Source organism: Moschus berezovskii, chromosome 15 (assembly GCF_049115385.1).
Source record: "Moschus berezovskii isolate FMDL1 chromosome 15, NW_MosBer_1.0, whole genome shotgun sequence".
Taxonomy (NCBI): domain Eukaryota; kingdom Metazoa; phylum Chordata; class Mammalia; order Artiodactyla; family Moschidae; genus Moschus; species Moschus berezovskii.
The window spans coordinates 61,345,441-61,358,600 of record NC_142474.1 but is presented as its reverse complement, the minus strand read 5'-3'; the positions used below and the strand labels follow the sequence as shown (position 1 = coordinate 61,358,600).

General features: G+C 45.0%; 1 protein-coding gene across 2 annotated transcripts in view; it reads right to left on the bottom strand.

The window, feature by feature from the left end:
- Positions 1-220: 220 nt before the first annotated feature.
- PIP4K2A (phosphatidylinositol-5-phosphate 4-kinase type 2 alpha) overlaps positions 221-13,160 on the bottom strand; it is a 174,097-nt gene continuing 161,157 nt past the window's right edge. For both annotated transcript variants that reach the window (XM_055428312.2, XM_088844140.1), the window contains exons 8-10: positions 6,349-6,589; positions 4,828-4,931; positions 221-2,415 (exon numbers count right to left, since the gene is read on the bottom strand). In XM_055428312.2, coding sequence (XP_055284287.1) covers positions 2,335-2,415; positions 4,828-4,931; positions 6,349-6,589 — 426 coding nt within the window. In that variant the 3' untranslated portion in view covers positions 221-2,334. The remainder of the gene's footprint in view (positions 2,416-4,827; positions 4,932-6,348; positions 6,590-13,160) is intronic.

The following is a 13,160-nucleotide window of genomic DNA, read 5'->3' as shown; positions in this document are numbered from 1 at the left end:
ACCTTTCAATAAGTCAGTTTTGCCATGTGTGTCATGTCACGTTTCTATTATTTACTAGTGAAATAGTTCACAGGTTGAAGGCAAAGCTCCTGTTTGTGAAAAGATTCAATTTTAGTTTTCCTTCTTCAGAATCAGCTAGAGACACTCTTAGTACTGAGTATTTAAATTTTGTTTGCAATAGAGAGACATACAATTGAGAGAGAAGCACAAAGACGCCTCCTTGTGAGTCATCAAAGTGCTTTATTTTGTAAAGCCCGGCTCATAACTGGAGTGTACTGTTAGCACTAGAAGATACAAGGCAAACTTCCTCACTCTGTCCGAAGATTTGATCAACAGGATGGATGACGGAGACTCTTACAGACAAAAATAAAGCATTTTGTAAACTTCTAAAAGCATACACCGATGGGCCACAAAGGAAACAGTTACTCAAATAATGTGTGGGTACCTTCTCTTTACTTCAGGATCTCACATTTGTAATTCTGGATTAAAGAAACCACAGCCTAACTTCAGAGCACTGAAAGGGACTCGATGCCAGAATGAATGGCGGGGTGGGGGTGGGGGCATATTAAATCACCATTTCAGTTAATTTAGACACATGAAATACAGATTTGGACAACCAGATCACAGTGCTGTCAACGGCGTCTGCTGAGGATAAAAATTCTGAGTGAAGTCAGTAGATGTGGTAGAATGGCCTTGCTCCCCAGATTCCAGCTTCTGTCACTTCGTATTTTCTGAAGTAAACCTATATACTTTGGGCACAGTTGCAGACTTGATAAGCCCTCAAGTAAAGTTGAGGCAGTATGGCGGGACTATTTGTTGAGTTGCAAGTAATTATTAAAGGGTGGATTTTTTTTTTCTTTCCTGAACCTGCCTATAAAAATCATCTCACATTTTAAACAAAGAATTTCAAAGGCACAGCTTTAGCACAGTGTATAAGTTGATAACGTATTCCTAAGCAAGTTTAATATTTTAGCTTGACGCCTTTCAGAAAATGCCAGGAAGTTGGTAAATACATGATCGATGTTGGAAATTTATAACTCGATTAGACACAGTCAGCACAGTTTAGGGCAATGAACTTACATAACCAGATCTGGGTTAAACATTTTCTTTAAAAATAAAAAAATCATTAGACTGATAATGTACATCTGGAGGAAAACAACCCTTTTCCTTTTACTGTAGAAGACTGTCTACCTGGTACTTTGAATAAAACATTCACTCCAAAACGTGACTGCAGGATACATTTCAAAATATGACAAACATTATTTCACCTACACTGTAAAATGACTTTACATGTAAACGTCAAAAATCACGTGCTGTACATTAAATTTTTAGATTCAAAAATATCCCTGTTTTCCTAATAATGTAAACAGTAATATTGAGGATTTCAGTTAAAGGGCAAATTTATAACAAAATACCACTGTTCAACAGGAGAATTGAGAGTTCTGAATGCTTTGCTCACCTTCCTACCATGGGGGATGTAGATACCATTGCCCAAAACTATGCGCTTTTCAGATACGCTTTTATTTTGTAGCATTAATTCCTGTATTGCAACGAAAGAGTGTTACCAGTGAAGAAGCTCCAGGCAAGAAAAGAGAAGTAAGCCGTTTTCCTGGACGTATTTACTGAGGTGAAAATGCACAGAGAGGGCCACTAGGGGCATCAGCTTCCTGCGGAGGAGGGGCGTCTGTCCCCAGACCTGGGGAGCCCCGACACCCAGCCCAGGAGGCACAGGAGAGGCCAGCCTCCTTCGTCCAGCGCCCGGGTACAAATATTAAGGAGTGTCAGTGTGCGTGGGAGAAGTGTAACATCTGCAGTAAGTTTTTTTTTTCCCTCTTAATCACCATCATTATTATTATCATCATTATTATTATCTTCATTATTATTACGAATACTGTCTCACCTCTTCCAACCCCAGAAGATAAACTGATCCACAGTTTACCGTGTGGTGCCAACCTGGTTGGTCCGATATGCATGGCCTCCTCCCCCTCCCCCTTCTTGTGCTCGCACGCTCACTCACACATTCATTCATTTGTCCACAGCTGGAATCAGACGTTTGTTGCCCCAAACACACACTGACCGAAGCTGGTCAGTTTCCGTTAATCAATCATTTTTTAAGATGCACACACGCACAGACACACACACACGTCAGAAATAGCTAGAATGATGCTGGGAAATATCAGGTAGCTATTAAAGCAAGTAGCCCCCAAGTCAGTCATCTTGGCCTGAAGATGGAACCGAGGAGGTGTGCTTCACTGAGTTTGGTGTTCATTTTTCCTGCGCTGAAGCCACCTCCGTCCTTCCCATGCTCACGTCCGTCCACAGTTGTGCAGGATGTTACGTCAAGATGTGGCCAATAAAGTCCAAAAAGCGCTTGGAATACTGTTCTGGGTTCACGGTGGAGATCTCCGCACCAGCCTGGGCAGTGTGGGAGAAGAGGAACAGTGATACTGTTAGAACTGCTTGATCAGCACCTACAGCAGCTCCCACTGCAGCTGAATATGAAGCCAGCCATTTTCAAACCTGTGCAGCTTCTACTCGTAACTCAGAATAGCTTGGATATGGGTCTGAATAACCAAGACTCTTAAGAATCTGGGTGTGAAAATGAGGCAGAGTCTCAGGAAAACCAGAGGCTGGTGTCATATACACTGTGACTGCTGCCCCCCCCCAAAAAATCCAACCACGTTTGAGATGTTCCCGTCAAATGTGGCATCTGTGTGGCCTCCATTCAGAAGAACAGATGGGAGACACCTTGAGAATGACACAAACAGCAACGTTTGGCCAAAGGGAAACTCTGATGACAAGGACACAAGGACCGTGTTCATTTTTCAGGTCCAAAGTAAGCTGCTGGGTGCCCAGCGTAAGGAGCGGCAGTGGCAGGGGTGGCGTCAGCTGTGACTGAACTTCCCCTGAGGGGCAAGGGCTGGTCCTCGCAGCGCAGGCACAGGGGTGCCACTGGCCCCCTTCACAGAGGCCTGCCTGGAGCTGGGAAGCTGGCCCCTCGAAGAGGCTCAGTGGGGTTTCCTGTGATGAGCACAGTGCAGACCAGAAGACCCTCAGTAGTTACTGGCCAGCTTTCAGAGCTGCAAAGGGCAGGACCAGAGTTTTTACCAGGTCACCAGGGTTCTATTTTGATACCCGCAGGGGAAGCTGTAATTTCCACGCCTGGCCTGGGCCGCTGGGATCTCCACATGGGAGCCCCGGTTTTGAAGGCAGAGAACGGTTCCAAGCAGCAGGTCGATACAACGTTCCTTTGCGGAGAGTAATGTCTTGCTCTTGCAAACTGCACCCGGTTTTAGGCTGGGTGCTGTATCATGGAGCTGAGCTGGTGACAGACAGGGGAGGCACACGTGGAGCCGTGTTTGCCCTGGCACATTTCCAGTTTCACCTGGTCTAGAATATCATACAGGTTTGAGGAAGGGTGGGAACAAACAGAGCCTCTCCCCACTCACCACAAAACCTCATCAGCAAGGTGTTAGGGCCCTGTCAGCAGCTGGGGGAACTGGGGCACCAGAGCATCTCCTCCAGGTCACACAACTGGAGAGGTGAGGTAGGGACTTGGGCCCAGTTCCATCCCTGCAGTACAGCTAGGCTTTTCAACCGGAGATGAGCACTGGAGTTACCGGAGCCTTTCAGAGACAACCTCCCCCACTAACCTCTTGAACTGGACTCAGAATCCGGGGAAGGGGTGGTGCATCTGGCTGGCACAGACTTTAAAATGGTTCTCAGAAGGCTGCAGTGCCCAACCTTGTGTGAGAACTGCTGTGTACCCTCCTCTCTGACAGAGGATTTCCAGTGTGTTCAGCGGGTAGGCTGAGGTCCTGGTTTGGGCACTGCACAAAGCTGGACCACCGTAACTTGTTGGCAATGTGACTGAAATATTTCTGTGGCAAATGGGATATGGTGTTGGGCTGGTTCCATTGCTGGAATGACAGCCTGTTTGATTTTAAAATAAAGAAAAAGCCTTTAATAGATGTTGATGTTCTGGTGGATCTTGGTTGACTCCACACTGGGGAAGTGTGAATGAGCCAGAGCACAAGTTCATCCGTGTGTGGTAGGCTTTGTGGCCTTTTCAGCACACCTGGAAAGCCAAAATGGAGTCCTGCAATGCAGGCACAGGGGAGATTCACAACTGGTGAAGTCCAACCGGCAAAGTGGGCCTCACTGCTTTATTGGGGGGTGGGGCTGGGTCCTGGGGAGCAGTCCTCTCTACCCTGCCTTCTGACCTGATCCTGGCAAGTTACTCCGTAAATGCTCATCCTCAGCTCCTTCACCTGATAAGGAGCACACTAGTTATCCTTATCAAGGCTCGTCACGGGATTCCACAAGTTAACAAATGCTGGGAACAGTGAGAATTCCGGGCAAGGACAATAAAAGCGAGGGACTCGTATCACTAACTTTGATCTTGGACTCAACAACCTTCTGCAATAGAAAAAAATACAGTCGACTGTGTGGAAAGAGATACTGTGTATCTTAGAAGCATCTGAAGCAGAGACTAAGTGTTTCAGTTCTAAGCACTTCATATTAAAACAGCTGTTGTCATTCAGCGCTTTTGTCTTTGAAGTATTTTTCAAACAAAAAAAATTTGTGTAATATTCTCATGAAGCATGTGTCTGTTAATAACCCCAGTGGGTAACAGAAGAGCCGCGCAGAGTCTAAGTGACTTGCCAGAGGCCTTGGGAGCTCTGACTCTGCGTTGGGGTGCAGCCCCTGCAGATAACCCGAGCCATGGAAGGGACTGGGCAGCTCCTAGGAAAGGAGTGGACCTGCGCTGGCCCCTGCACGACAGGAAGCAGGGAGAGGAGAGGGAAACCAAACGGAGATACTTACGCCGTGTTTAACAGTTTTTGCAGCGTGGGCAGCTTTCTTTTTTGCATCATAATGCGTCAGAATGTCAATAATTGCCATAAAGTACACCTCCTTCCGAGGCGAATCTGTAAAGGGATGAGAGACATGATTGTGGGACAGATGGTGACAACACCTGGAACAGTGTGAACTGCTGAGGGGGGACGGGGTGAGGGATTCAAGGTCTGAAGACAAAGGCAGTAGGGGCTGTTAGAAAGTCCTGTGCATCCCCAGGAAGCAGCTTAACTTTCTGTTCCCAATTCCCTCTCAATTTAAAAAGTAAAAAAGAGAATATAACCCCGGGATATTACCAGCAGAGGCCCAAGAGTGAGACTGTATGTTTTTTATTAATCTGCATTTTCTTTAGTGATTGTATATTACTTTGGTATAAACAAAAATGCTTTTTAAAGAAATAACTGTTTAAAACAAGAATTGGGTTGGCCAAAATGTTCATTCCAGTTTTTCCATGAGATTCTATGGAAAAATCTGAACTAACTTTTTGGCCAACCCAATAGAAGTAATTATGCTTACACTTTCTACTGTTACCTGAAACTGTTCCTAATGCTCATTGGCTCTAGTATCAGAACTGGATAAAGGCATACATCATCTCCAATTCCCGTCTTCTACATATTTCCACAAATAAGCTGCTGTTTCAATTATGGACTATTGTTCAAGTATACTTGACTCTAATTTTCTGTGTTGAAGAAACCATTTTGGTGAGCAAAATAAAAAGCAGAACTCAAACTCGACCTGGCTGTTAGGCCATGAGATTTTTTTTTTTTAAACAATGATGAACCACCAAGTAATTTTTATTACTAAAAAAACCCCAGAGGCCTGCGTTTATCTCAAATTTTTTCATGTATAAGTAGCTAACATAGCATGTAATATTCCTATAAATATCCAGTCACCCAGATATTGAGGATTAAAATCAATCTCACTTTCGTGAATAGAGCCACAGACCCCCTTAGTGAGGGAAGAGCAGAGGACAGATATGAAGTAGCAAATCAGAGATGCTCTTCCCACACCTGGGCTAGCCTCAGCTTCCTTTCCGGAGAAGGAAGGATACCTGCCCTATACAATGTCCACAGGAGGTCTGGCGTGGACCATGTGTGTGGCTAGCTCAGGACAGACTTGTGACTTGAGATCCACAGAGAGATGGCTAAGAAAAAAAATATTGAAAAATATTTCTTATATATGGTACAGACATTTACACAAGCATATGCATATGGGTGTTGTTTATACACAGCATACTGTAGTGTGGTTTCATATGTTCCCTCAACATCCCACAATTCAAGGATTTCATCACATTACATTTCAAAACCAGAGATTACAATTACCTTTAATACACTCTGTCCCGAAATCAATTGATTAGGACTCTTGAGAAGGAGTCTTACAGGACAGCATGCTTTTAACCGGGTTGATGATTACCAGTAGATTAACAGTGCAAAAAAAAAAAAAAACGAATGGTAAAAAAAAAAAAAAAAAGTGGATGGTGTCTCCACTTACTTTCATGGCATTTAATTCCATAGACATCAATGTTTGGATCAAACTCGCCCGGAGCCAAGGGTGGAGAGCTGTTGAGCGTGTTCCCAGGGCTGTCGGGAGGGGTCCCCACAGGGTGGGCGCCGTCGCTCTCCCCGTCCTCCTCCCCGTCCTCCTCACACTCCACCTCCTCCTGCTCGGCTCTCTCCACGTCGTGGATTCCCACCAGCAGGCTGTAGTCCATGAGCTTCAACTGGGCAAGAAACTGGAGGGGAGGAAGCGACACAACTGTTTATGCCTTAAACACAGTCCCAGATTTAAAGAGAGCAAGCTCACAGAAGCACATGTAGAAGGCTGTGAGCCCTGGGGCGGCAGAGGCGAGAAGAGGACTTCCTGCAGAGCGGCCAGGAGCCTCTTGTATGGGGCAGTCCCCTCCCAGGCAGCTTCCCTGAACTACAAGGCTGGAAGCTGAGAGGAATGTGTGCATCACATCGACGAGGACTGCACCAAAGTGCAGAGAGCACGACTGCAAGGAGGGCACACAGGGAAGAAACGATTTCTCCCAACAATTAAGACTGGCTACTGGGGAACCCAGGGACCTCCCATGTCGCTGCCAGGGGAGCCTCTCAGATCTGGCTTGTGAAAGCACTTTGAAATGCAGCACACTCAGTGAAGCTAAGTATTATGCTGTCCGTCACAAATAAATAAAAGCACCAATGTCCCAATCAACCAGCAAATGCCTCTGTCACTGCTCTTGTGAACAACACCCTCCTTCAGTCCTGCTTGGGGGTGTCCTGATGGGAGTGGGAGCTGGGGAGGCTTCTCCATTGCCCCCTCCCATGCCCTTTTATCCAGGGGCTCTCTCTGGTCTGTTCCCCTAGCCCCCAGTGCCCACCCTGGATGCCCTCCAGAGGTGTGGGCACAGCTGGAGGTGTGGGTTGCCAGGTGGCAACATCTCCTACCCATGAGTGTGTAGTGGGTGCAGGGTGGGTGAGGCTTGGCCAGGCCTGGTCCTGCTCAGCTTGTAGGGTGACCAGGCACAAGCCCCCTTCTCCCCCTCCCTGATTCCTCTGGCCCTTGGAAGGTCCCTGAGAATTGGCAAGGACTGCATGTTGTCAGAACTTCCCCTTCTGGTCCTCTGGCGAGGGAAGCATTTGATCTTGTCAGGCCTTTAGATGCGGTCTCATTTCTCAAAGGGTAGAAACAAAATCTCACGTGATCCATGGGACCTAGATAGTTTGGTCTCATCACCCCTCAGGCCATCTTGCATCCTGTTCTGGCCTCTGACCGGCTCACTGTGTCCCTTTAACTCCCATGACAGCGTTAGGTCTCAGTTGCAGGGCCCTTGCTTGCGGAAGCCTGTCGTAATTCCTGCCTGGGCATGTGTGCCCTGCACACTTTCCCCTAAGGACACCTGGCTTAGCTGCACACTTGAATTCCATCAACAGAGGAGTCTGGAGGGCTACAGTCCATGGGATCCTGAATTGGGACAACACTGACTGACACGTTCACTTTTTTTTTTTTTTCATTTTATTAAGTTATTTGAGAAACTTCTCTATCTTCCCCAAACACTGCAGGCCCCCGGGGGCAGGGGCTCTGGCAGGTTTTGCCCTTGAAACTGCATTATGATTAGTAAGATCATCTCACCTGCCTTCACTAATCAAGGTCGTTGAAGACTCGCAGGTTCCCCAAGGGGCATGTAGCCTGAACAACGTTGTCTGCCTGGTTCTTTTCTAGGAACTTGGAGTCAGCTCTGTCGAGTTCCAGCTGAGCGGGTTAAGGCTGGAGAGACCCGCCGACCCTCCAACTGGGCATGCGTTGAGGGTCCTTTCACACGTGCGAGGATGGCCAGCCCCACTCTTGGATCGTGCAGAAGTCAGTAGGTTTACGCCTGCGCGGAACGAGGATTCCCGCACCTTTTCCCAATCATTCGCTACGCTCCACGCCTCAGGCCGCCCTGCCGCTAGGCCGGTAAACACCTCCTCGAGTGAGCCCCTGGCTTGGGGAGGCGGACTGGAGATTTGCTCTTCCTGCATGGCTGCCCTGCGAATAAACCCTCTGCTGCAGACCTCGGCGTCTCGGTGTCTGGCTGGCTCCAGGTTGGGCACAAACGAACCTGGTTCGGTGACGCCATCGCTGCCCTCCTGACTCCCAGGTAAGTGATGGAGCTACTAGATATTTACTGAACAAGTGAATGGGCTACTTGCTGCTACTTCCCCTGTCCACCTTTCCTCTAACTTCCCCTGACCCCTTCCTCTAAGAAAAACAACCCCCTAAACCAAATAAAAAGAATAAAGCAACAACAAATAAACCTTCCTATGAGACTGCAAGAGGCAGCACCCATTGGAAGCAAAATGAGGTCATTTACGACATCTTTGCTCTGCAGAGCAGAGTCTTTCTGTACATTTAGGTCCGTTTGACTTTCAGAGGGATGAGGTACAAATCCACTTTCAAGCGTTTTGGAGAGTACCAAAGGGGCGGCCTGTAATTAACGTGCCAAAGGTCAGGCAGGGAAAGGGTAACAGCCTGGGCTGTACTGCCCACAAGGTAGAGTGTGTCTGCAGGCCTGCATTTTCCCCTGGCACCTGTGTTACTCACAACGTCAGCCCGGCCCAGAGCTCCTTTCCTGGGTCTCTGATCTGTGGTCTGACCACTGCTTGGACTCCTTACCCAGAAAAGAAACATTTGTATTCAATAATGAAAGTGAAGTTAGCTCCCGGCTTCACCCACTAAAGTATCAGTGAGATGAAAAATGCATCTCCTGGTAAGAAGCTGTTCTGACATACCCAAGACTAAGGAGGTGAGTTGCAGTCCCAAGCGGGGATTATATAAAAAATGGGGATTATGTAAGTCTTCAAATCCATGTGACTGAGACAAATGAAGAAGACCGAGGACAGCACCGGGCTTAAACGTAAAGCTTTTGCTGATCACGGTGACCCACTGAAGTATCAGATCGTCTTAAGTTTTGGAGTCAGATGGGCAATTAAATCTTAGGATACTTGTTCCATCTTTTATGGAATTTTTTTTAATGGAATATCATTGCTTTACCATGTTGTGTTAGTTTCTGCTGTACAGCATCATGAATCAGCCATATGTATACATGTATCTCCTCCCTCTTGAGCCTCCCTTCCTCTCACCCTCCCATCCCACTGACCTGAGCTCCCTGTGCTATACAGCTGCTTCCCGCTAGCTGTCTGTTCTACACATGGTAGTGTATATAGTAAAATATATTCAGTGCTACGCTGTCAATTCCTCCCACCCTCTCTATTCCCACCTGTGTCCACAAGTCTGTTCCCTACATCCTCGCCTCTATTCTGTGAAAAATGGTGTTGATGAACCTATTCGCTCTGTGTCTTGATGATGAATTCACTGCTCTGAACCTCAGTGTTTCTAATTCTAAAATGGGACAGCACCACTAAACTCACAGTGGTGGAGAAAGGATTAGAGAGAATGTAGTGGGGGCAATGAGAAGTGCCTTGCATGTAACAGCAGAAGTGGTTTTTATAACTGTCCCTGTTGTTACTGTGGTAAAAGCCTTTTTTCCATCAAGTATGTAACTTAAACATACAGGTTCAGGTGACATGCACCAAGGGGGGAGACGTGTTGAACAGCCTGTATTGATGCCCCAGCTCTTATCACAAGATTTCGTTTAAAATCTCTTCTACCCACCTCTGTGGGAGAGGGTGAAGGTGGGATGATTGGGGAGAACGGCATTGTAGCATGTATATTATCATATGTGAAATGAATCACCAGTCCAGGTTCAATGCATGATACAGGATGCTTGGGGCTGGTGCACAGGGATGACCTGGAGGGAGGATATGGGGAAGAGGGAGGTGGGAGGGGGGTTCAAGAAAGGGAACACATGTATACCCGGGGCGGATTCGTGTCAATGTATGGCAAAACCAACCAATATATTAATGTAATTTGCCTCCAATAAAATAAAACAATAATAAATAAAAATTAAAATTAAAAAAATAAATAAAATCTCTTCTAAAGTAGAGGGAAACACAATATGCAGTAGACCTGAGATTCTTGCTGGAGAAAGTCGCTGTAGGGCATCTTGAAACTACTGTGGGCTGAAGATGACAGGCCCCAAGAAGAAGAGGGATCCAGGGCTGCCCGGAGGGTCTGCCTCCAGCTAATATTTGGAACTTAAACACATTTACTGTTTTCTGCTCATTCCTTTAAACTTCTAACTCAAATTAGTGATTTTTAAGTATATAAAATTTCAAACCATGAAGATTTTAAAATCTTGTTAATCTTTAGGTTCCCCTGCTTTCCAACTTCTTAATAACTGTCCGCCAGACCTTGATCAGCTTCTTTGTCCCTCAGAATATTCCACCTAATCTGCTTCCCTCATAATTCATTCCTCGTTATGCCAAATCTGAGCTAGTATTCCCTTTACGAGCCCTGTTACAAACAAACACTTACTGAAAACTGTATGGCGTAATAAAGTCTCTTTCTGTATGTCTTCTTTGGAGAAGTGTCTATTTAGATCTTCTGCCCATTTTTCGATTGGGTTGTGTTTTTGTTGTTGTATGAACTGATTATATATTTTGGAAATTAAGCCCTTGTTGTTCGCATCATTTGCAAATACTGTCTTTCATTCTGTAGGCTGTCTTTTCATTTTGTTTATGGCTTCCTTGGTTGTACAAAAGCTTGTAAGTTTGATTAGGTCTCATTTTTTTTTTTTTAATTTCTATTGCCTTGGGAGAATGACTAAGAAAACATTGGTACTATTTATGTCAGAGAATGTCTTGCCTATGATCTCTTCTAGGAGTCCTATGGTCATATCTTTAAGTTGTTAAGCCATTTTGAGTTTATTTTTATGCATGTTGTGATGGTGTGTTCTGACTTCAGTGATTTATATGCGGCTGTCCAACTTTCCCAGCACCGCTTGCTGAACAGAGGACCTTTTTCCCATTTTACATTCTTGTCTCCTTTGACCGTAGGTGTGTTGGTTTTCCCCCCTGGGCTCTCTGTTCTATTCCCTTGATTCGTATGTCTGTTTTTGTGCCAGTACCACACTGTTTGGATTACTGTATTGGATTCAATGGACATGAACTTGGGCAAACTCTGGGAGATGGTGAGGGACAGGGAAGCCTGACGTTCTCCTGTCCGTGGGGTTGTGAAGAGTCGGACATGACTTGGTGACTGAACAACAAGCTTTGTAGTACTGTGTTTTTTCCTCAGGATTACTTTGGTGATTCTGAGTCTTTAAAGGTTCCATATATATTTTAGAGGGTTATTTGGTCTAGTTCTGTGGAAAATGTCATGGGTGATTTGATAGCTGCTCCCTCCCCTCCACGCCACCCCCCCACCCCCAAAATGTGAGGCATGAGATGGCCAGTGATGGGGTGGATGCCATGGGACACAAAGCATAGTCTCTTGTGTGAAATTTGGATCCCAGTGTGAGCCAATGAGAGACGAGGACCAGCCCTCCATGGTCACATTCAAAGCTAACAAGAGGAGAGTCAGAGGGCCAAAGTGACCTTCCATTCTCCATCAAGTGCTTTCTTTGGGGAAAAAGGCTCACATATGCTCATGTGTAAAGCTATCAGAACTAACGTACTTTGCTACTTTGCCCAGCATATAAATAGAACAGTATTTCAAATGCAGAGAAAAGCTGGCTAGGTTCTTATTTTCCTACAGAAATATTTGAGCTGTAATGAATTCATTTTTTACTTAAAGCATTAAGTCACACACCCCCACCCCCACTCCAATCCAGTACTTAAACAGGCCAGCCAGCTAAATTAGCAAGCATGGAACTAATGGAAAACGAAACTAGATTACATTCTATCAGATGTCAAGCTGCTTTACCATAATTACCTGCTTAAAAAATTAATAATGCTTCTGCATGATTTTCAAAACTAGACACCAACCATTGAGAATTTTATTAAAGTGAAAGAATGCTTTATGTCCTGCCTCCATTTAAACAAAACAGCTAAGTGGGAGAGCCATGGATGGGATTAAAATTAACCAAATCTTCTAATCAACGACACTATTAGAGACAATGAAAAGGCAAAGAGAATCCTTGTGTAATTCAACTGTAAATTTGAATGGCTTCAGTTACATTATTTCTGGAGTCTAAAAATCAGAGTGATATACAGCTGAGAGGAAAAAAAGATAAACATTTTTGCAAGCAGATGAGATATCCCTAAGGGCTATTTACTATAACTGCTAAAGCAGTATTACTTCTCAGGATCAAAGCCTTTCAGGATAATGAATAAAACTTCCAAATAGTACGTCTACCTATGGCACTTAGTTATCAGATCAAGTTGACCCCAAAGTAAAAGGGAAATACTTAATATGCATTTTAATAAAAACTGCTGACAACTGAGGAAAAATAAATGCTGAATAATGAGAAACTGGAGAAAAACTACTTTTTAACAAGACACTTGGTCATCCTCTTTACAAATAACCAATATCTAGGTTCTAATCAAAACATATATATAATGTAGGTTAAAATGCAAAAAAAATTTCTTAAAGTAACTTATAACCTAAAAATAATCATGAACTAATTTGGTCAGTCTGTGTGTCTTTAAATGAAAGATGTTAGGAGATTAAAAAGAAAATTATAATACTGCTTCTCCCCTCATGGGGGATATAATCTAATCCATGACATTTGTTTGTTCTTGGCTTAAGTCATGTTTTGTTTTAATTTTTTTGGCCATGCTGTGCTGCCTGCCAGGTCTTAGTTCCCTGCCCAGTGATCGAACCCGGGCCCTGGTGGTGAAGGCGCTGAGGTCTAACCACTGGACGGCCAGGGAATTCCCAAGTCATTTTGTCTTTAATGACACAAGAAAGAATCTTTTCACAAAGCCTTTCTAAGTAGC